The following is a 25,997-nucleotide window of genomic DNA, read 5'->3' as shown; positions in this document are numbered from 1 at the left end:
AGGATGTAAAATTTCGATGCAGGAGACAGGCAGGATTCACGGGAAGGAAGCCTTTTTATGAGGCTGAGTGCAAAAAGTACACACAAAACAAAACAATATCCAAAAAAAGGCGACACAAAATTAAAACCACAAGTCACATGATGAAAGACAGGACAGAATTACAGTCACTGAGACAGAGACCAAAGGTAACGCAGTACTTTTTATGCCCAACAGGGTAATCAAGAATCGGAAGCAGGATGCTAACGAGACACAGCTGAAGACAATCAAGATGATGACACAAGTGGGGAGATGTAAGCGAGAAACGGTAACTACAGCGGGAAACAGATACATGCATGAACTTCACATATTGAGATTGATACACGAGGAACAAAAAGCAAATGGTTTTGTACCCTTTTAATTGATTTTGTACAGTTTTTTCACTCCTCTAAGGATTTAGTTTAATGATTTATTGGTGTTTTTTATGCACTATAACTAAAAAAAAAGTGAAATTCTTTATCTGAACCTTGTTTGTTTATTTGGTGATTACAAAAATTTGCCTTTTAACCGCTATAGAAAAGCAGTTAGCAGGCAACACAGAGAACTGCCTTCTAATCCGCAGCATTTTTGCCATGTCATTGTGACATATGTTAGCATTTCAGTGTTAGCCCCAGTGGTCTTTTGATCTAAACGCTAACAGAGAGTCAGTCAAATAGCTCAGTCTTGTACAAAAACAAAGCCTGAATCATTTAGCATAATTCATGTTCAGTGATGATGGCAGCAATCTAAAACAGTAGGCAAGACATAAGATGCAAAACCCAAGAGCAACATTGACAATGTACTGCATGGCTAATCAAACTAAGAGACACAATCCGATAACGAGCTATTCACAATCAGATCGTGTTACTAATGGGGCTGGAGATATCATGAAATTTTGTGTATGGTTTGCTGACTGGACTGTTTCTAGTATTTTGCCCACAATTATGTTGAAGCCAGCCTTTCCTGTTCTCACTTTGTAGCCTCATGTTGCAGGGTGCATCACAATGCTCAGATGTGATCTGGACAGGCCATGCAGCTCAGACAATAATAGACCTTGCTGGTTATAAACACACTGGAGAGTATAATTTCTCTCTCTTAACAAAATTCCTGTCTTTCTGCAGGTTTCTAATTACACAGGTGGGAAGAGAATATGTAATTAGATCCACTCAACCACATCTTCATGTAACTGTGAGTGATTAGACAAGCAAATAACTATAAAACAGAATGTAAATTAATGTCCCTACAGATGCCAGTGCACACAAACCTCCAAATGTTCACCCGGTGCTGCCTTGAGAAAAGCACAGTATGTTCTACATTATTTGACTTCTGCAGGCAAATGACACACAAGGGTGGTACAGGCTGTCAATACTCGGTCAGAAGAAAGTCCTGTGTAAGGAAGTTATTATGTAATATAGTGTCTTCAGCTCTTAGTTTTAAAGGTTTTCTCACAGCTAGGTTTCTACATTTTATACACACAGACACTAAAATTCACAAATGTCATTTTAGATTAATATTAAAGATAACTGCAATTTCTGGTAAGCTAAAGTAAAAATCTATCTTTAGCAACTTTAAATAGGAAAACAAAGCTATTTCTGTTTAGCTGGTAAATATAAAGAATTATTTAGATTTAATCTGGAAACATGCAATTTTAGAGGAAAAGGTCATAAAGGTTTATTTGTTAAACTCTTTCAAGGCAACTGTTCTATAATTAATTATGTTTAATTTTTTAATCACCTTTTACGTGGCAGTGGTACTCAAATAAGCCATTTTTATGTACTTTAACGCTCGGTTACATTGTTATTCCTGAAATGAAAACCTTTAACACTATTTGTTTTTAATAGTAAAAAGCAGAAATCAATAAGTTTGCTTTTTTTGTAAATCTCTGCGCTAACCCCAAGAACTTATTCGATGACCTCCAAGAAAAAAGGAGACAGAAAACTACCTTTAATATGATGTGTGCCTAATAACACATCTGACTGTGCAATCAGTGCTACTGGTGATTGAAAATCAGAATGTGAAACTCAGCCACGGGTATTTATATTTAGCTGACATTTCAGATCCCGGAGAGCTGAAGTTTAATTGAATATGTAGAGATCTCATATATAACAGGCTATCAATGTCTTCACTTTTCACAAGGCCCAATTTGTAAAAAAATAAAATTATTATCAGTGTGTCAGATGAGTGGCATGCTCTGGTGCTGTTTTTCCTTCGTCCTGTGTGGTCTTAATTTCCATCCCTGAACAGCAGTGATATAGAACTGCTGTGCCTGAAAGCCATTTACCTACACCTGTGGAGTTAAATGGATGTATAATGGCTGTCTGCTCTGTCTAATCGTTGTGGCTTGTCTTAGAACCATTTGGCAAAAGGTTAATAAAAGCCCAGAGCTATATGAATTTTTTTTTTCCATTTGAAAAATGCAGAATACTCTAAGTCTGCAACGATTATTATCACGCAAAAATAACCTGACCATTTATTTAAATGCTTTTAATCACATGTTCTGTAAAGTTCCAGGAAAAGCGTAGCTGTTTGCTTTGTTTCCAGTCTTTGAGTTGATAAGCAGTTATGATTTAACAATATATTAAAACATTCATTTTTCTTTACATACACTTTTGCATGGATGGAACCGTTCAAGTGTGGCATAAGTGGAAATACTTTTCCTCAAGTAAAGACTCCTAATATTAAGATATTATTTCTTGGGAGATTGCAGTCACAGGTTATTTCTTGGCTGTCACGACCATTCACAGAGTTCCATTTGCAATAGTGCATCCACACATAGACAATTTTCATTACTCGAGATGAGTTTTAGCTTTTTCAGTGCAGCTCGCCCACTCAAACGCTCAGTTTTCTTTTCCTTTGTCACATGAGATGAAGAGTTGCTTCAATCTATTTTTAAAAAAGTAATACCATTAAATTAAATTCCAATGAGTAACAGAAATATCGAATCACTAAAGGTGACCATGTCTAAAATGCTTTCAATGGTCACCAAACCGGGTCGGATTTGTGTTTGACCCATTCGGTTTGGCTGCCAACTTGCATCACCCAGTTGGCCTAAAATAGAATAGCTTAATTTTAGTGAAATGGAAGCGTGTGATTTCTATCAGTGTTTCGAATTTCTGCTGGTTAGACCATAAAATTCTAATCTTTTCAGTGTCCTTGTGTGTAGAAACTTTTTGTGTGGTCTGAGTTTCAGCCATGGGCTGTCCACTCTCAGTGAGTACAGATTTTATTTTCCCTTTTCTGTCAATATTTTATTCATGAGGATTTTTTTTTAAAACAAAAAGAAAGGGTTTGTTGCTGTCTTGAATTTCAATAAACAATTTGTAGCTGGATACAGTTACCAAGTGAAACAAATCACCTAATTAAAAAGAAATGAGCAGATAGAATCGATAGAGATCACTTCCAATGTGGAGACATTTCTCTCTCAAGAGGGAAAGTGAGCGAGCAACAGAAGCCAGTAAACATCGAGGCAACTAGATTAGGGAAAGAAAAAAATACAGAACGAAAAACAAAAACCTGGCACTGATAAGCAGTTCACGTTGGACTGACTTTAGTCCAGTGGCAAGTCGCTGTAAGTATCTCAATATGCGGGAGACTAGGTTCCATCACAGGTATAATACAATGTGATAATGGCACATATTGCATGATGTAAATCACAGAGCACAATATTTATCTCCAGGGCATGCGATTGTGTGACTGATATTTAAAACATCTGAGAAGTAGGAGACATCAATTTGTGCAGACAGCCTGATTAAAAAATAGTTAAAAACATCAAAGCATTATTCAACAGAAAGAATATCTGAAGAGTTAAAAAATGCACAAAGACAAATAAACGCTGTCAAAGCAATGCTAAATAGGCAATCTATCTAAAAAGCAGCATGATCTATGCATCCTACGTGCATCCTGACTGTATTCAGTGCAGCCTTTGATTGTGGTGAACAGCCTGACAGCTGTTCCTCAGTCGCTCCATGCTTCAGCTAATTCGTGTAATTAAAATCTAATCCTACCTTTAATCTCATCAAATTGCTCGCAGACTGCTTTTGAAAAAGGCGTGTTTATTATGATAAATGGTGTATAGAAAGCAACTACAAATTATTTGACAAAATAAACTGTTTTTTCATTACATTTATCATAACAATAAGGTTTTGTGTGGATACAGTAGCTGGCATCTTTTTTCCCATATTGGATGCAGTGAGCAAGTCTTGTCTGTAGGAGTGGAATTGTGAGAAATCAGCAAGGATTTGTTCTCCAGTGGGAACAAACGGATTAGAGACTGGCTACTCAGCAGCAGAGTCCATTTAATCTACTGAATGATTTATTTTGATTTGATTTATTCAGCGTAACATTAAAGAAGAAATAGATATCGCAGCATGGCATTAAAAACGATATTTATTAAAACCATAACTATCCATTTAGTTCCTACATGAAAAATATTATGTTGTATTCACAGTAGAAGCATGGCTGATTGATTCATATGAATGCTATTGTTCATGTTCTGTCAAGTGAAGTTCTAAGAACAGCATCTTTCCAAATTAATGTGAAATGACAACATGATATCAACATATTTAAATCGGATATTAGCGGAGCTTGTGAGAAGCTCTAGCCTCTAAATTAAGTCTCTTGGTCAGATTTTAGTTACTTGTCTAATTAATCTCTTGCTTAGAGGCAAACACAGCAAGCACACGTTCAATGCTATTTGTGTAAAGGAGAGAAAACTTTCAAGATCTCCTCACTGGGATGCATCTGCATTCCTCTGTCTCATGAACAGAAATATAAAGGAAAAATATGATTGTGGAGGGCAATTTTTCCTGTCACTTTTTTATTACTCTAGCCTTAACAGCAAATAATTGTTTTCGAACATAACATCAAAGAAAACATCCAAAAGCGAGGAAGTTGAACCAGTTATTTTTTCTCTCTCCTCCTGTGAAAGTGCGGTACAAAAGTAGCGCTTTCTAAACATTTCACATTTCCGAGGAGCAGTGCGGCTGCTCTTCGTACACACATCTGTTTTAGTTTGCTTCTGGCGATGCCATAACAGTCACTCTCAGCCTCACACTCATATTGTAGATAAATGGAGGTAAGGCTGTGAACTGGCCTTTTTTTCCCTCTCTCTCTCTCTCTCTCTCTCTCAACTTCTGTCACGAGTTTGAATTTATTTAATCAGAGGGTGTTATTTCCTGCAGTGTTGTGAGGAAAATTGTCACTATCAAGGGCACAGCCTCCAGGTGTAAAGGATTTCTCCCTCTTTGGTTGGATTAGTTCTCACCTCCCCAGTATCTTGAACATAAAGCTGGTCTGAATAGATGCCACAAGAATCAAGATGAATATCGCAGCTTGAAGTCCGCAACAGTATGTGATAGCAGAAGGTGATCTGAGTTCATTCAAACCAAAGCTTCTTATTTCTAAGTAATAGCATAGTTGTGATCTACATGGGATTACATATTACAGTAATTTGTCTGCATGTGTAGAACATGAAATAACCTTCCTGACAATTTAACACCGAGAGACGAGTCAATACCGTTTTTTGTGGTTAGACTTCAAGCTAATTGAAAATCTTTCATCCCATAATGAGCATGAAATGTCAGAGCCAAAAGATATAGAACTGGCATTTAATCTGCACCAGGGAACAATAACCCAATTGACAAGTGCTCTAATAAAGACAAAATGAACATTGCTACAAAATTAATGGCAGAAATGTAAAACTGTGGCGCCATGTTAGAAATTAATTTTTTTAGTGAAGTAAATGTAGACATTCTATTGGATTTAGGAGTCCAACAGACTTGTTTGTTTTAAGAAAGCAGTCTTACTGGCAACTAACAATAGATAACATTCATGTTGTAATTTATTAGTAAAATTCGATAAACCAGACAGTGCAAATGCAACACAAACATCATTTTTTTTAAAAAAAATGTATATATTATTTTTACAATTCTCCCTGTTTTTGGCTGATAAGAAATTCAGGTAAAGTGAAATAGTGTCTATATTATCAGTGGGGGTGGGTATATTTATTTGTGAAATCTCTCTGTTACACTCCAAGGCTTCATTTTGGCAACTTCCTGTGACCCTGAACAGGATGCATGGTTTTGAAAATACACTGATTGAGATTAACAAGAGATTGACAGCTAGGATAAATAATATATGTGGCATTCTGAAATTGTGATGCTGTTACAGCTTGTGATGGTGCCCTGTTCTGTCGACTATAAAATGTGACAGATGTTTCTTACCAAACAATTTCACACGTTACTAAGCTTCAATGGCTGCAGCAACAGCAGGAGCAAAGGTACCAATAGGCAACCTGCAGTGTTTAATTTTTGATCATTCAATACTGGATCCTCAGTCAAAAATCCCACAAGCTGTAGGCAAAAGTTATTTTTGTTGCTTGAAAATTGCGAACAATCCTCAGTAAAGTATATTTAAGATGCAAGTCATGATTCCTAAACAATATTTTGGTTTGAACCTCAAAATAATCAGTTTCGTTATTTTGATTAAGTAAAAGCAACGAGTTTGAAATTATAAAATTTTTTTCTATTAGTTGATAAACAGCAGTGCTTTCAATAACATAAATAAAATTACCGTGTTTTTTGGACTATAAGGTGCATCGGATTATAAGGCACACTGTCAATTTTGTCGATTCTGGGGGTAAAGCCCGGTCTGTTAAAGTAGGAAGGCTGAGGCATTTTCTCTGAGGCATTTGCCTTTTTACCAAAGGCGATAACAAGTTCCAGCATCTCCACCACCCCCTGTGAAAGGTCACAGGCTTGTTTTTGCAACAAATCAAAAGTGTGGACGATGCTCAGTCTAGAATCTTCTGCTGACAGATAGCGTAAGCTTTAAAAGATTTAAAAATAAACTAATAATTAAGTCAAAGTTGATCTAAAAAGGTTGGCAAAAATAATGATGTTAAAAAAATCCCATTACATACCCATAGGTGCAAGTGTGAATGTGATTTGATGTGGATTTGAAAGTGTTTGGATTGTTTGGTATTTGCAAAACCCATATTGCTGGACACTGCAAGGTGCAAAAAATGTCAATAAATCCAAATTTATTTATTTTTTGCACATGAATGACTGATGCCACAGAACATTTTTTCATGTGCACTGAGAGGTCCCTGATATGATGCTTTTGCATCATATCAGGGACCTCTCAATCGGAGTGTTATAAGAGTGCTTCCTTGAATTATAGCTATTCTTAAACAGTTCATGCGATACTTTTGTAAAAATCCATTGATTTAAAGATTAAAGTCTGCACTTCAATCATCTCTTAAATGCTTGATTTTGAAACTACTGTGGTGATTAACAAAGATTTACAAAATAATCCTAATAATCATTGTGGAATCCTTTTGTAGATTAAGCAATTTTTCAGCAACATTTAAATTACTGCTAAATTAAACTATCATCTTCAATATCTACTGCTTAATATACTTTCTTGAATAAAACGACTTTCTGTAACGTAGCACTGAAGGACTTACTGTGAATCAGCACTGAAGCTTTTACTCGTGCAGCTTTCAGTCTGTTTGAGCTGCTCATTGCTTTGATTTGCTGCTCCATACAGTCCCAGTAGATCTCACAAAGACTGGCAAACTTTGTGTAGATAAATCAAGGTCACAACTTAGACCAGATGGTTGTGCACTACAATGTCAGTACAATACTTCTAAGTGTCAAGATATGAGGAGCTGCTCACAAGAACTGAAGTGAACTGGAAAAAAAGAAAAACTTTTACAAGAATGACCTAAGTGTTAGGGCTCAAAATCTGTAATGGATTTATTTATTAGTGCAGATGAAAAAAAATATGCTCATGTTTTTTACTAAATATATTGTTCATATATCAATTCATCAACCAGCCCTATCATAAGAGGATTTGATTATTTTCATTTTTTTAAAGCAAGACAATTACCCAAACCTAAAATACAGAGATATTTTTCAGTAAAAACAGAAAGAATATGATTATTTTTAAATATTAATCTCCAGAAATAGATAGGAGTCATGTATAGTATGCACCAAGATGAAAACAGAAAACTTAATAGCTTGTACTAAAAAAAAGGCAATACAAACTTCTGAATCCATCTCCTGCTCACAACAGTCACATTTTCGCCATCATACTGTAGCTTTTGTTCAGGCCAATGGGCTGAGCCTATCTAGCTGACAGCAGGAACCATCATGCTGGGCATTCTATCAAATACCAAAATAAATATATAAATATTATATTTCTATTTGTATTCGTTGACTCTGAGTTGAACAATTTTCTATGGAACATAACTTCACAAAACTTGGCACTTCCTGCGGAGCATGTCTGCCCCATTACAAGTCACCATTTAGCCCAGCAGGAGAGCAGAATCCCATGAATAAAATCTTTTCACACAGGAATCATGATAGAAGAATGACAAATAGAGCACTTTCTTATCCAAAGGCCCAGCGAGTGTCAATGAAAGTGATGTTGTCAAAATATGATAATGACACGGCACCAGCTGCAGCCTCTCTAAAAATAGAAAGTCCAATTCTGCAATGCAACACAAGGATTTGTATATCCCCGCATACTGATGCAGTCAGCATTTTGACCTAAGCTGCCTTTCAATATTTTATTTATTAATTAATAATATTTCAATGAAATTATGGTGCTACTCAAGAGTTCAATGCTGTGAAAGCACAGAAAAAACACCAAGACAGAAACATGTAATGTCTAATTTCATTTCAATGACTTTAACTGTGTGGAACTCTAATTCACACACAGTACTGTGCAAAAAATTTTGAGTCATACCTCATTTCTCTGTATTGAGCCAGACTTTGTTGTCATTTTCAAGTAGTTCTACAGGCCCTCTAAACATCTTTCAGACTTTATCTAAAGATGCTGGAATTTTCAGTCCAGCATGTCCACAGCTATCTGTAAAACATGGTGGAGGCTCTATGATGGTTTGGAGCTGCATTGTATCCAGCTGTGTTTAATTCCATCTAAACTGATGGAATTATTAATGCAAGAAATGCACTTTCAGATTAACCTGGGATGTAATACCATCTGGAAAGTGTCTGTTTAGCTTTATTTTTTAGCATGACAATGATAAACGCATTGCCAATTGACTAAAATCACACCTGGATAGAAAAAACACACAAGGTCAGTCTATGACATTCAGCCATAGACTGACCTCCCCAGAGCACTGACCTGAACATTGCTGAAGGAGTTTGGGATCATCTTGACAGATAATGGAAAGAAAAGGCAGCCAACATCCAAAGAAGAGCTTTGAATGTCCTCCAAGAAGCCTCAAGAACTATTTCTGTAGACTACTTAAAGAAATTACAATACAGGTTGCCTCAGAGAGTTCAGACTGTGTTGAAGAATGAAGGTGGTGATACAAAGCGTTGACTTTCAAGCTCATTAAAACTGTACAAACTTAAACTTATGCTTCATATACTGTATTTTTCTGGATGTTTGCATGTTTCAATATGCAGCTGCACCTATTTTCCATTTTCCTAGTAATGAAAAGAAATGATGACTGATTCAAGACTTGTGCAGTACTGTGGATTCAAACATTTTAGTGCTATGAATTTTGTTATATTTAAATATTCAGTATTGGAAGTGCTCCTTACAATGGGTCTATTATGCTTATTGCCATAGTAATCCGTAGACTCTTGTGGAAAAAAAATGTTTTGAGCACCCCTCCCTATGCCCACACTTCCTTAAAGCTAACTTTCTTCTAATTGGCTGCTCACTGGAATCAGAAGGTTTGAACAGCAGGTGGTACTCTGCAGAGTAACCCTGCCATTAGTGAGATCCAGTAGCCAAAAGAGCCAAAAAACCTATGTGCAAACAGTCTTGTTTTACACTACATATTGGCCTATACTATACACTATATATTACTTACATATATGCTGACCTCATTATGTGAAACTTTGGCCATGTTTAATATAAGCATCCACTACCAGGCCACTTCACATAATTCCAATTATTCCGCCCTTTTCCTCTTGCTTCCTGAACACATAGGTCTCACCGTGCCTAAAGCATCTTTGCTTTATGATTAAGGTTTGAGCAAAACAAAGCAATATTTGTAATATTAACATTTAATCCAGTTACTCTCTGTAATTTAAAAGGTTTACAGCTTTTGCCTACGTCACCCAAAACAACACCCCAGTGTGCAGCTTTCAGCTTACTTTTTTAACTGCTTTCAAAGCACAGTTACAGTTCTCTGGTCTACACCAGGGAGCTTAAAAGATTATTCAACTCATACTATTATCTGTCCAGCTAGCAATTCGTGTCACTTTTTGGTATGCAATTAAAATATAACCCTGTGTATAGCAGCAAAAAGGAAAAGCTAAAAGTGATGATGTAAGTGAAAATTTCAATCTGCTTTACTGTGAGTGCTCATGTGATGTAACATGCTTTCTCTGCTTTTCTCCCACATCCATTAGTTCAATTCAGTCATATTATAAAACCATATGCCCAGACATGAATTTATAGCAACACATTTAATTGGTATGTTACTTTAGAAATAATAGAACAGCAGAGTCGAGGTTAAAATAAAAATGGCTGGGGAAGTGGTTGAAAAAACTCACCGATGTACTGGTTCCACTCTGGGTCCAAATCAGCTTGATTGGCCAGGCAGCCCTTCATGACATTCAGGCAGTAATTCTTACAAGGCTTTACTCCTGGCATACTCTGACAAAAGGGGCAATACAGCATCTTTGTCACTGCTCGAATACATGCTGGAGTGCTGCTAACCTGCAAGGACACAGAATGTGACAGCGGTCATTAGTATCTAGTAGCACCTACGAAATATATGGTAATTATAAATCTATTTTATTAAAGTAACTGTGCCAGTTAAAGAATTTTGAGTAATTTATAACAAGAAAACTGTCCAGTAGAAAACTTTTGCAAAGTTTTACCATAATGCTATTGTCCTATTGTCAAAAAAAGTTTCAGTTATTAATCAGCAAAGGCCCTAGAGAGAGACCGTTTTTGCTGACTGAAGACTTAAAGAACGTTCTTATGCAATCAGTCACTGCCGATGAACACTTCACATAGGATAATTTGGCTTGCAATTAAACCACAAGTCTTTAAATAAAGTCAAATATCTATTTCCCCACTCTATGGAATATAATTTCTATTTTAAAATGTAGGGTTATGTCACTAATGAAAAAGTAAAAATCCAAGCTAATAAAGAAGACAAAAGTGGCAAAGTAGAAAAATCTGCTTTCATAGATAACCTGATAAACTGTCTCCATGTATGAAAACACATACAAGCATTGATAGTAATAGGCTAACAGCTGCAGGAAACAGACAATTAAACACCTCTGAAATGCATTATGTTACAGTGACTGCATGTATAGATATTGAAGATGATAAACAGTGAAGCAAGAGATAAGATGCACCTTTGTTTGTTTCAGCTTTTCACTACAGTTTGTTTAACAGATAACCGATGCGACTCAAAAACAGGGTTATTTTAATAAGTTAATAGGACAAATTATGACATACAACTAGTGACCACTTTGTTAGGTACGTCTATTCAGTCGCTTCTTAATGCAAATATCTAATCAGCCAATCACATGGCAGCAACTTTTTGGTTATTGTTGGCAGTGTAATGGTATGGAGGGTTCCTTAGTACAAGCTGAGAATGGTTTAAATATCATAGACTCTCTGAGTTCTGTTCTTGATCATGTTTAACCCTTCATGACCACAGTGTACCACAGTGCACCAGTGTATCTTCTGATAGCTGCCGCCAGCAGGATAACTCACGATACCATGGAATGGCATCATGTGTTTTTTTTTCCCCCAGACAAAACCACACATCCCTGCCAGATGAAGTGAATTCAACCCTTCATTACCACAACCTCTCATGTTCCAAATGTTAATTTGATTTGATTGTAAATTACTAATCCTTCCAGATGCCCATTGGAAGCTGCAGAAGTACCCTCTAGGGTACAAAAACCCCTGGTTGATAATTAACCTTTAGGCTACTTTGACAAACAGCGGGAAGTTAGCTACAATGAAAAATGCTCTCATTCACAGGATCCTGAAGTAATACTCACAATAAAAAAACTACAGAAGACAGCTGACCATCAGCTGGATCATCAGCTGCTATATTCTATTCAAGTCATTTATCAGACTGTGGGAGTACCAAAGTGCAAAATGTCATTAGTGTGTGTTTTTTGAAATCATAGTGAGGAAATCGATCTCATAGCAAATACAAACTCCACTATGCGATCTGCTAAAAAACATTTGATGACATTATTTATAATATGGAGCATTCATTATTCCTACTCTCAGTATGCAGTTACTTGCACTCTGAAGACCTGTTAAGATGTTTAAAATTAAATGAGCTATTTTCATGAACTAACAAGACTCTTAAATCTTAAACACCTTTTAGTCTGGAAAAAGTGCCTTTTTACACTACACTAACACTTATTATTGTCTCACTGCATTAAAAATACAAGAAAAGCAGCTATAATGCAGCATCACAGCTCTTTTTGTTTTAAAGAAGCGATGCACAGCGACGTCTTCACCAAAATTAGCTGTTGTTTTGTGTAAAATGAGTGCACTTATTGTAAATTGATTTGGACAAAAGCCTGTGCTAAGAACATGAAAGGATTGGGAAGTGAAGGTGTTCATACCACAATAGTACCTTATGTTTTATGTAACAAGATTTGACAACATAAGCAACATGCCAGCGACAAACTGAAAATTTAGAACTACTGTACTACAAAGTCCACGGCAAATGATTTCAAGCAAAAAGTAAGGCTTCTGAGGAACTGGCAGATCAGAGGTGTAAGCAGGACCCTGACAAAAAATATCTTAAAAATTAAGGTTTACCCATTCATTTTCTTTTTCATATATATTTTTTATTATTTACTTTTTTTTTGTGAAGACAGCTAAGTGCAGTGAATCAAAAAATGGTATTTGTGGTCAGCTCTCTTGCAATTTTGCCATTTTGCCTTTGAACATTCACTCAAGCCAAGTAAGTACAAGTCAAGCCTGGACTAGACAAAAAACATGGCTGACCTTTTCAAAGTCTACAAATTAGAGAAGCTCTCAGTGATATGTCTTAACAGCTGATGTGCTTCAAAGCCCTGCTTCTTTCATACCCCCTTCTTTCACAGTGCAGTGCTAAGAATCACCAAGAGAGGAAGGCACGTAAGAAAAACACGTTATACATAGACATACTTGCCCTCACTAGCAGACAACCCCCACACATCAACTCGCAGACAACTGGCGTCAAATACAAAACTTGACACTGAATATTCTAAAAATGCTTCTGCAAGCATCTGTATCACCTGACACAGGTGTAAGGCAGCAGCTCAGGGCAGTCAACAAAGGTTTCTTGTAGATCACAAGGCCGTGAGGAGAAATAATCACTGTTAGTAATGTTTGAATTAGCAGTATTTATGGGTGCTCACTTATCAATTTCATTGAAAAAAACATTTTAAAAGTTAAATTTTTCACAATTTCAGAAAAATACAGTGGTGCCTCATCATTCCACAAATTTAGATTTGGAGCAATTAAGAGAAAGGTGCATTTTCTCTTTCTCTATAACCATTAAACAATTCATGCAGAAAACACATCAATATTGCTTTGAATGACAATCAAAATATTGTTGTTAATCAAATAATACATATTCAGAATGCACCCATCCTTACACTTTGCTGCGTATAAGAGTTCCAACGTGACTTCCTTTAACAATAACTATAATATTGTGACTTAAAATAAAAAAACAGAGATCATTTTCTTTTTCTTTTTTGTTTTTTTCCAGAACAAAAGAGCAAATTGTTTCTGTAGAGTTTATTACTACAGAGACTGTTTTCAGATAATGGAAGTATTCTTTTTAGTTACCTGCATGACATTTCAGATATTCTAAAAACTGTCAACTAGGAAAATGATTATTAAATTGTATTCACTACAAATAGCACAAGTCTGAGCTGTGCTGATGAGATCTAGACACAGGTTTGCGCTTCCTCAAAGCTGTGAAAAGCAATAAAATGCTACATCACCTACTTTAATTCAATATATTGTATATCCCAGGAGCAATAAGCATGGATGTCACATCTTAGCAGCGCTGAGAAACAGACACCTCTGGCATGGTGTCTGTTTTTATTATGCTTACACCCAATCTCTCGTGATGACTTTATACCCTGAGGATCAAAGGGCTGCAGTCCCAGACAGATGACCTGGATCTCAGGTCCCACTGAAATGTCAAGAGGTGAAGCTAGGACACGCTGGGCTCTAAGGACTGCAGGGTACAACTCTAAATGAATACTAACAACACATCTTCTGTGGCTAAATGCTCCTCACTGCCACTACTGTTAGGGAGGGTGGGACCTCAGGGGAAAGGAAGGGAACGTGGTTAATGCTCAAGTATGGTGGGATTTAACAGACCAAATGAATGGTGGATTTATAAGAGTACAGCAGTGTCTTCTCCATTTGCCCTCTGTTTCTCATTATTCAAGGCTTCTATATTTTCATTAGCTTTTAGTTATATAGCCTACTGGGAAGTGGCTCTATAAATATTCATAATAGACATGATAATCAAATCTAGCTGATAGACTGTATTGAAAAAACAAAAAGCAAAGAAGCCAAAGAGGATGGCTGTGGATTCGCAATGTTGTGAATCAGTGCTTCTCTGAACCCAAATGACAGTGTAGAAACAACATTGTTGTTAAGCGTGACTAAATCCAAGGCTTAGCCTTTTGCTTTCCCTTTAATCTCACTTTGTACATGATCAGCCCTACATACACTCCCAGGGCAGTATGGTATTGCAGGAACTGCATACAGATTGCTTTGCATCAAACTGAATACACAGGCAACAGTGTGATTAATGACTTCTATATACTGGATGAACAAATATAAGGCAAGAGAGCAATAAACAGCGATAGCAGACATTTCTTTTCTCGCCTTTTTTGTTGTCTGGGAATTTCTCCTGAGCAATCCACACACCCTTCAACAATGTTTTCTAGACAGCTCCATGAACGAGCCACCTTGAGGACTAAATTTTCTGAAGACATACCCTGAGAGAATCCGAATTACTCTGAAAGTATATCTGGGAAAAACTTGATCATGTGAAAACTAGGGCAAATGTGTGCTTTTTAAAGAATTTAAAGGGTTAAGAACATTTACCTTAGACACTCTCTGGGCTACCTCCCGGCCAACGGAGAGCCCCTGGACAAATGTGCGTGCAGCGATGAATGCGCGGGTAACCTGAGCCTTGAGCTTCCTGGGCACGTCTCCAAAGGGCTTCAGCTGGTCGGTGTACTTACTGATACACTCCAGATAGTCCTCAGTGATGACATACTGGGAGTTGAGCAGTGTGAACATACGCTCCAGCAGCCGTGACCAAAAGTCATTAAGCATTTCCTCTAGGTTAACATTCCCTCCAGTGTAATAGCGCTTCAGTTCAGCAAACAGGTTCTCAAAGACCTCTGCATTCTGCATGTAAGGCTTGCCGTAAGTCCTCATAAACATGTCATTCAGGGACCTCTCCGTGTTCTCCAGCAGCTCCAGGAAAAATTCTGGATTAGAAGAAAACAGAAAAAGCCTTTATTACTGTCCAATTTTATTTCATGTGTGACGGTGGTCTCAGTTTATTCTGTACGGTGGTGTCAGTTTATTCTGTACATGTCATACATAGACATGGTTTGACAAGATGCACTGGGAACCTTCACTGCATTTACAATTAAACAGAAACACAGCAAAATGACATTAAATGTGTCTGATTGCAATCTAGAACGCTGCTTAAAAAGGAAGCCTGCTTGATTGCAATGCAAATATGACAACAGCCAGAAAACACTAAAATAAAACAAACAAAGAAATCAATTATAGCGTTTGATGCCGTTTTCATTTTGAACTGAGATCACAGCTCTGTTGACTTTTATTTGCAGTAAACTCGTTTTTTGATGACAAAGGGAAGTTCCCCTATATATTTCTGGAAAATAATAAACTCTGTATTCGCTTTATTGTCCATATCACTCATGTAAACCCAAAACACCTTCCTGTACTGTTCATTGACAGAAAGAATCTACAGTTCAGATAAAACACTTTGCATATATGAATATTTCTCTATATGGTGAAAAGCATACCACTGTGAAATGCAATAAACTTTCCATCATCATGATTATGACAGCACAATGCAGTTCAACTGCAGCATTTGCATGAGTCTGCACTCTCCTTTTTAGACTTCACTTGTTGTTTGTCTCATGACCTCTGTGACATGCCAGAAAGTGGGATTAGATGATATTTCTGACCATCTGCTACAAATAACAATAAAATTGGCATAGAAGGGCCAGAATGAAAATTTAAATAACCTGTACATTTAACTGCAAAGAGAGTCAAAAGAGGATTCAGTACAGACTCCAATTCAATAAAACTGAAAGCTTTTTATATTCCTAAGTGGGCTTTATGGTTACAACCCAAAGCTTTAAAGAAGCGTGAACTCTTAAGTGTATCAGCTGATATATTTTGCTCCTTGGAGGCAGCAGAAAGAGCTGTATGAAGAATATTACCATATTATCACCAAGTTATAACATGGCAAAATGTGAGCAACGAGTCTTGCACTTGGATTTCTTTGGAGCCATGTGCCAGACAAAATGCATAACTCTTCTGGTGGGCTGTATACTGTCTTATGTGGTACTTTTGTGATTTGTCAGTGAAAGTAGCAGCTGCATCCTGCATCTGGAGTAGGGTTGATGGGAGGACACAGACTGAATCAAAATGTAAAATAAAAAGAGACAAAAAAATCCCCCCCCCCCCCCCCCCCCACACACACACACACACACACCTTTCATTTTACACATTTATCAGTTAATTTATTGTTCATATAAAAATACTGATTAAAAGTACTTTTAGATCTTAGATTTTAGATGGTAGGAAGCGAGGTGTGGACAAAGCCAGCAGCAAAACTACACGTTTGGGATACTTCAGGATAAAGAAAGAAAATAATGTTGTCCTAATATTGTCACACCAGCTACTGATTCCAGGAAATTTTACTATTTGTGTTTTATTTTAAACAGTATTGTGGACTATTATGAACATGTAGACTACTACAGTGGGGCAAAAAAGTATTTAGTCAGCCACCGATTGTGCAAGTTCCCCCACTTAAAATGATGACAGAGGTCAGTAATTTGCACCAGAGGTACACTTCAACTGTGAGAGACAGAATGTGAAAAAAAAATCCATGAATCCACATGGTAGGATTTGTAAAGAATTTATTCCTAAATCAGGGTGGAAAATAAGTATTTGGTCACCTCAAACATGGAAAACCTCTGGCTCTCACAGACCTGTAACGTCTTCTGTAAGACGCTTTTCTGTCCCCCACTCATTACCTGTATGAATGGCACCTGTTTGAACTCATCATCTGTATAAAAGACACCTGTCCACAGCCTCAAACAGTCAGACTCCAAACTCCGCCATGGCCAAGACCAAAGAGCTTTCGAATGACACCAGGAAAAGTATTGTAGACCTGCACCAGACTGGGAAGAGTGAATCTACAATAGGCAAGCAGCTTGGTGTGAAAAAATCAACTGTGGGAGCAATCATCAGAAAATGGAAGACATACAAGACCACTGATAATCTCCCTCGATCTGGGGCTCCACGCAAGATCTCATCCCGTGGGGTCAAAATGATCATGAGAACGGTGAGCAAAGATCCCAGAACCACACGGGGGGACCTGGTGAATGACCTGCAGAGAGCTGGGACCAAAGTAACAAAGGTCACCATCAGTAACACACTACAACGGCAGGGAATCAAATCCCGCAGTGCCAGACGTGTTCCGCTGCTGAAGCCAGTGCATGTCCAGGCCCGTCTGAAGTTTGCCAGAGAGCACATGGATGATACAGCAGAGGATTGGGAGAATGTCATGTGGTCAGATGAAACCAAAGTAGAACTTTTTGGTATAAACTCAACTCGTCGTGTTTGGAGGAAGAAGAATACTGAGTTGCATCCCAAGAACACCATACCTACTGTGAAGCATGGGGGTGGAAACATCATGCTATGGGGCTGTTTTTCTGCCAAGGGGACAGGACGACTGATCCGTGTTAAGGACAGAATGAATGGGGCCATGTATGGTGGGATTTTGAGCCAAAACCTCCTTCCATCAGTGAGAACTTTGAAGATGAAACGAGGCTGGGTCTTCCAACATGACAATGATCCAAAACACACCGCCCGGGCAACAAAGGAGTGGCTCCGTAAGAAGCATTTGAAAGTCCTGGAGTGGCCTAGCCAGTCTCCAGACCTCAACCCCATAGAAAATCTGTGGCGGGAGTTGAAAGTCCGTGTTGCTCGGCGACAGCCCCAAAACATCACTGCTCTCGAGAAGATCTGCATGGAGGAATGGGCCAAAATACCAGCTACTGTGTGTGCAAACCTGGTAAAGACCTATAGTAAACGTTTGACCTCTGTTATTGCCAACAAAGGTTATGTTGCAAAGTATTGAGTTGTATTTTTGTTATTGACCAAATACTTATTTTCCACCCTGATTTAGGAATAAATTCTTTACAAATCCTACCATGTGGATTCATGGATTTTTTTTTCACATTCTGTCTCTCACAGTTGAAGTGTACCTCTGGTGCAAATTACTGACCTCTGTCATCATTTTAAGTGGGGGAACTTGCACAATCGGTGGCTGACTAAATACTTTTTTGCCCCACTGTAAATCTGTATGTTCTCGAGCTATCATAAAAGCTAGGTTACACCTCTCCCCCCAAGCCATGCACATTAGAGTCACTTATCACAATGGCCCAGACAAAAGCGTAATGGATTTGAAGTGGTCATTAGCTTCCAGCAATGCAGGTAAAATTACAGATTACAGCAGCAGAGAAACCAAATGACCCGACTCTCCATAATGCCACACCAAGTCACATCTGATTAGTTACATCAAGAGGTACCCGAGATGCACACTGACAGAAAGTAAAATATGGAAAACACGCGTCATTTGCAAGGTTTTTAGAAAATAAAATGTTATTTTATGATATTATTTCATCGTTTAAAGACTAATGTATGGTGGCTTAAAAAGGCAGGGTTTTGGTGTGTATCATTTGAACTTGAAGAGCAGAGGTTTTTTTTTTTTTATCTTACATTAATGTATTCACAAAAAAAAACTGTCTTTCATTTAGTGCATGCTCACAAAATACTTGCTTTCTTTATTCTCATCAGATTTAATTATTGTTCATTAGCACATCTTATGAGGCACCAGTGAGTATTAACTGTCATACTCCCCCTGGAATCTGACAACATTAGCTTACTTTCACACACGTTTGGTGCCTAAGGAGATATCATTTCTTTTTTTAATTTACTTAACACATCTTATATTAGAACTTACAGTAGGCAGGACTCATGACGTTAGCCAAAGTCTGGTTATTTTTCAGTATACTTGAGAATATGTAATAAATGTCCACAGTTAGCAGTCATTTAAATATGGTAATCTTTAAGCATGATTTTTGCTTCAGTAATGTGTTTGTGGTAATGAGAACAGTCAGTGATGCTGAGCGATGTGCACATAGATTAATGACAGTGCCAAAACAAATTCTACTTAAAATCATGAAAATGAGAAAAACAAACCTTTATACAGCCATGTTCTGCTGAGAGACTAATTAAACATAACCAATTTAATTAAAACAGTGTTTATAATCAATATGACATTATATTTGATATAATTCTAAGCTCTGCAATGGAGTGATTACGATGAATAATTTCATTATGAATGGCCTTGGTATAAATCACCAGCAGAAATATTAGGCAATCTCTGCCCCCCTCTCACGGACAATAACCATATCCAACTTCTTAATAGCAATGAACTGGTCTGCATTGGTGCATCATATCTTTATTCTCTTCCCCCTCCTGCCCCCCCCCCCCCCCCTCTTTCTTAAATAGATAACTATCATATCTGATATCATATCTCACAGTACAATAATATTGAATGGGTTGCATTGTTGTATTTTGTCATGTTTCTCAGGTCTTTGTCTGAATTTCTACGAACATTATTGCTAAGGATTGTCTTATTGCATTGGAGTCACACTGGGTTAAATATGTACACTTGGGTTTTAAGGGGTATTTATTATTTTCTTCTTTTTTTTGGGTTGTATGGAAGCCCCAAACGCAATTTCATTGTTCTTGACAATGACAATAAATAAATAAATACTAAATACTAAAAAGGACATCATAATGTAATTAGTGAAAACTCTTGAGGGGATCCATATTTCATGACAGAAAATGAAAACCATAGTGAAATGTCAAAGAGTAAAAATTACCTGGAGAATTTACATAAATCCTAAACATATATTACTAAGACGTTTGTCCAAATAATCATTTGCATTAGCTGCAAACAGAGAATAATGATGCTGAAATGCTGGACAGCAGTGATTCAAATACTCCCAGCTTACACAGAGTTCATTACATTTCGCTGATAAAGCTCCGTTTGGCTCCAGCTCCTCAGTATATGCACAGAGCTGTGCAGAGGTTACACACAGCCATTCTCTTTGTGATAAAAAGAAAGCATCTGTTTCTGTGCTTCTGCAGAAACCTACTGATGGATGGCCTCCTAGATGTCAGCAGTCTATTTCAGCAATCTTGAAACACAGCATCCCTGTTTCAGATTTCTGAACTAAATGGTGGAAAAGGCAAGTTTTGTGAATTTTATTTCTAAGCAGACCACAGCTTTTTGGAGACAACAGAGACTCTGAAGTCGGCTTCATTTGGTCTTTACACATAACCAAAGGAGTTTGCTGTGGATCGGATGACATCTACTGTGAGAACCCTCAGGGGAAGTGGCCTGCAGAATTAATTACTACAGTCTTCTGAACTGTGACCAGCCAGCTGAGGAGGGAAAAGGGGTTGGCTTTCCAAAACATTTCAGCCTTCTTCAATTGGGTACATGCAATATATTGTATTGGAGTCTACATACATAAACCAACTTTTTATTTTTTAACTGGGCCACATTCAGCGTCATGTTTATTTGAGCACAATAACTTTAACCAAAAGTAATTGGGATTTAACTGATATGTTAAATAATATAAACCAGTACACATCCATGCTACAATACTGTTTGGCCTGTTTGCGCTGTTGGCAAAAGTGAAATAAACAAATGAATAAATAAATAAATATCAATGATAAAAAAAAAAAAACAGGGTTGGTAGATTTTGCTTACTGGCTAAAAATGGGTCATTTTAACCTGTTGCTAAGTGGTTGCTAGGCATGTATAATTCAAATTTTGTGGAAAATTAAATTAGTTGTTACTATCATGAAATAAAAACATTATGCTTTTATAAGGTCTCATAGGTACAAAAAGGAACGAAAAAAGACTTATTTTGGCGCATTGCTATGGAACGCCAGGACTGCCATAATGAATTAATTAAATACACCATTAAATAATTAATTAAATGTGGCAATAATTAATTAAAATTGGAATTAATTAATTAAATAAATAGTTATGACACATGTAATTAATTAATTATTGCCACATTTAATTAATTATTTAATGGTGTATTTAATTAATTCATTATGGCAGTCCTGGCGTTCCATACATTGCTAGGTGGTTACAATGCATGGTTAATTAAATTTTTGTGGCTATAAATGAGATGTTATTGTTGTAACTAAACTGATGTGGTCCTTTTACAATGTGTTACAGGTGCATAAAGCCAAAGAAAGGTCATTTTAGTCTGTTGCTAAGTGGTTGCCAGGCAATCTGATGCTGTCATATTATTATTATTATTATTATTATTATCGGTGTGAAATAAAACAATGTGATGCTTATAGGTGTTACAGGTGCATAAATGCTGAAAAAAGTCTTTTAAGCCCATTGGTAGTAGTTGCTAGGAAGCATGACGACATGGTAACATCTGATATAGATAAGAACCTTCAGGGGCCTAAGTTTTACCGGCAGGGTGTACCTGCAGTGTTATGGCAGACAACTTTAATACTTTTTTACCACAGTGATTCTAATTGGTTTGGTGCTTTTTGAGAATCTGGGAAGTATATCTCAAAATGTGGACTCATCTGTCATCTGTCAAAAAGAAATTAGAGATATTTAGACATAACTAGATAAAGGCATAAACAAGGTCTCAGAGTAGAGTGCAATTTAAGATGGATGTTTTTTTTTGTTTTTGTTTTTCCCCCACTCAGAATTTTGTAATTTCAACAAAAAAACCACAACCACTCACAAAAAACAGTTTCTGCAGAGAACATGTGGAGCTGCTTAAAATTATATGGAAATTACAAGATTTCATAAATGCATTCACTCTGGCAAGGCAGGAATTGAATAAACACTAAACAATACAGTGGGGCATTGGCTTTCAAAGTCACATACCAATAAAAAAGAAAGCAAGAAAGAAATTAGCTACATCACTTTAGAACTGGGAATATTTTCTGATTGTCACATTACTGCAAGCAACACTTTGCCACAACTCTATGTCATTTTTTAGCAAAGATACACACTATAAACTACACAAATATACACGATTTCTTGACCCTCACACAGCAGGGCAAATAGCTGTTATCTCCCACAGTTCACCTAGCATCTTTCACGGCAATATAGGTAGTCAGAGAAGGAGCCCGGTTCTCACTTTGTGATTGTTGAAACAGCATAATATAACACAAGCAGTATGATATTCAGCCTCCTCGAGCTCCAATGATTGTACATGAAACTAGCAATTTTGCTGCATTTCAGATTCTCCATGTCTGTCAAAAGCTGGGTCATTGATCGGCCTGACAGGAAGTGCCAGTCTATAGAGTGCTGCTCTGAGTGCTATGCTGCTGTAGAGAACATGACAGGTTGATCGTTTATGTCTCCATTTCTCTACGTTAATTTTTATGGCCAGTCTTTTATGGTCACCCTGTGCTCTTATTAATAAAATAAGAAAAAGGTAAATGATAACCCGATTGAAGACAAATATATCATCTAAGGTCTAATGTTATTAAATGTCAGGGGATTATTCTTCATTTTTTAAGTTACTGTATCAAACCCTTTAGTTAGTGTGCTAGCTCATAGACGTTAACAGGGATTTGACATATGGACTCTAACATAAGGTGCATGATTTAAATGCATTAAAGAGCAATTTCTTTTTTTTCTTTTTCTTTTTTTGTATTTCTAAATTGACTAGAAACTTTGCTGATCAAAACTGCACTTGAAGACATTTCCATGTAAAAGACATATTTTCTTGCCTGACAAAACAGAGACATCTGAATTCAGATGCCAAAAGCAAACACCAAGGGATGACTTTAAATTATGACAAAGTCAAAGGGTCCAAAGACTTATAAATCTAACAGAGGATCAGCATAGTTTTCTCAAATATACTTACCAGCCTAGGAGCAGTATTGTCTTTCAATTTAACCTTCACCCAAAAAGAATTAGGTTGAAGGTTAAATTGTCTTTATTAATAGTAAACATAAGGAGTATACTTAATGCCTGATTGGGAGGGACATCACATGGGGGGTGGGGAGTTGTCTAGCTGGCAAAAATGGATGATGTCATAGAAGCATCCACAACAGAATATAAGTAATGAAGACGTTATTGAGCAATTTCCTACAAAGAAGTATCCTAAGTTAAATGTCAATACCAAAAAAGTTTGCCAGGCAGAGAATGGACTATTGATGCTTTAAAATATCAGTGTCTGGAGAACTATAGGAGTCCTGGGGTTGTGGTGTGTATTGAGTTTTTAAAGCTTAATTAAAGGTGTGCTATTAAAAAAGGGCTACTAAAAAGCTGTATGGGGTTAGAATAACAATTTTTATTTATTTATTTTTATAACCTAAAATAACAAATACTCATCACTTAGACACCAGAAACTTTCATAGTACTTTCAGAAGATGGATACGTCATAACTTAAGAAGCAGACATACTGCAGTATTTTCATGTTATTTAATTTAATTTATATAGTGTCAGTTCACAATTCATCTGTACACTCATGTCATGTCATCTATACTCTTTGTACTGTAGTAGGACCCTACAATATTACAGAAATGAGATCAAAAATTCCCTATTAGAAATAAACAGAAAGGGGCCTCTGGCAGAATCTCAGGTACAGAGAAGATCTAGTCATCTAGTCACATAACCACACCTGTTTGCTGCCCACACAGTACTGTTTTATATGGCTGGCACTTTCTCAGGAGTCTTTTTGGGTTAAGTGCTTTGGTCAAGGGCACCTCAACATTGACTGCATAAAAATACAGTTTACATTTTTATATATAACGGTAAAAATTTAACAATGCTGTGACAATGCAACTGATATCAATGGGTACCACACACAGTGTGCGAGGCCGTTCATATTGGATAAATTGCAGAGGATGGACCACATTAATATTCTGCTAGGATGCTCAGCACCATGGTGTTTGTGGTCAGCAGGGCCAAGAATTGATTAACAATTACAAACCCTGACGTTGGACTTTAATGAGTGAGATAAAAAAGAACTCTCTGTGCTAGCATTTGCTTTGTCTGGTTTCTTAGACCAGTTATTTTCTCTGGTCTTATTTTATGGATTATAGTGAATATTATAATATTATAATAATAGCATTTATTACTAAATTACAGGAATTCTGCTGCACGTTTGGTACCGATGATATTGTTTCTCTTTTAGATACAAGTGTACCGTGCCCCTGAGCTCTTGCAGACATTTCAGAGTGGATGAGTCTTGGCATAGTTGAGACCGTACCCTCTTATTGTGACACATAGGCTGTGGTGTCAGGAATGTGTGGGCTGCCCAACTACTATCTGCTACAGTAACCATCATCACAGTCTGCATAAAATGAAAAAAATATTCAAATACACCGACTCTCTGTAGGCGGAAACCTAAAGCAAAACTCTGAAAAGATAGAAAAAGGGCATTCAAGTGAACTAAAAGCTCTTTATTGTTTGGATCTTTAACTATATTCTTTGGTTCAGTATCTTGTTATTTAGGTAATACTGCTTCATAATGAATAAGCGCACCTCTGGGAACACGGAGGAATTATACAATCGTTATAAAACAACTTTTTATGTGCCTGAGCAGCTGATCTGCTAGTTAAATCATCTAGTTAAATTGATTACATAAACAGTAAGGGAAAATTTTTAATTTAGCAAACAATATCTCAGATTTCCTAAACAGTTTATCAGTAAAGACCCTCATCCGACACACAGTCTCCTTCAAAAACCTGCAAACAGCATTTGCTTTGACTCTAATGAAATTATGGAGAGTGGCCGCAAACCCCACGAGAACAAGGGGTGCCCGGAGTCATGCATCTAAGTGCTGCTGGACAAACCCCATTTCCCTTCCTCATGATATTCACCATCTTGACAGGGGATGATCAAAATAACACTTATTTATTTATGCATGCTTCCAGGAATCACATGTGGGCTCAAGAAGTGTATTCCTGGAAAAAAAATAAAAAAATAAACAGACATCATTGTGACATTGACTTTCTGGGCACCAGTGGAATCATCTGAGAGTAGCATGCTGTAACCCAATAGCATTAGTTTCATATAATATGTTGAATATTTTGAATAGAATGAAGACAGAACGACATGACATTGACTGCTGAATATTAAATTGCACACTTAAATCACTCAACCAATATCCATTGTTGACTTTGAATACATTCCAGTCGCAAAATATTACAATGCATGCTTTCAATCTTTACTTGAATAAACTTTTTTAGATAATTACTCTCTCTCTTTTGAGAAATTAGGCTTTACCCATGTTGTAATTTACATGCATTTAGTGGACATTAACATATTATACAGCAAGTAATTAATAGTGATGTCGGTGACTTTAGTTTAGCATATATTTTAAGTCCATTAGGATGCATAGTTGTTAAAATTGTCCTTATTATCAATGTTGTGCTTAGTCTGTTTTCTAGCTGTTTCCTGTGCATCTATGGCAGGCATGACAACAAACACAAGTTGTGTAGCATCAGTTCGATGGCTGCACTCATGGTAGTAAAATAAATACTCAACAACAAATTTTAATTCTGAGACTAATTCTGACTTTGTGATCCCTGGACATTCAAATTTCAAAGAGACTGCTGCTTTACAGTTAAATTCATATATT

General features: G+C 36.9%; 1 protein-coding gene across 1 annotated transcript in view; it reads right to left on the bottom strand.

Moving 5' to 3' along the window:
• LOC146616162 (glypican-6-like) overlaps positions 1-25,997 on the bottom strand; it is an 88,273-nt gene that overhangs the window by 34,189 nt on the left and 28,087 nt on the right. Inside the window, exons 3-4 of the mRNA XM_085374903.1 lie at positions 15,106-15,497; positions 10,554-10,719 (exon numbers count right to left, since the gene is read on the bottom strand). Coding sequence (XP_085231029.1) covers positions 10,554-10,719; positions 15,106-15,497 — 558 coding nt within the window. The remainder of the gene's footprint in view (positions 1-10,553; positions 10,720-15,105; positions 15,498-25,997) is intronic.

The sequence above is a fragment of the Diplotaxodon limnothrissa genome, linkage group LG16 (genome assembly GCF_057381915.1).
Source record: "Diplotaxodon limnothrissa isolate DT_005_m linkage group LG16, D_limnothrissa_male_GT1.1, whole genome shotgun sequence".
In the NCBI taxonomy this organism is placed as follows: Eukaryota; Metazoa; Chordata; class Actinopteri; order Cichliformes; family Cichlidae; genus Diplotaxodon; species Diplotaxodon limnothrissa.
This window is presented reverse-complemented; position numbering and strand designations above follow the sequence as displayed.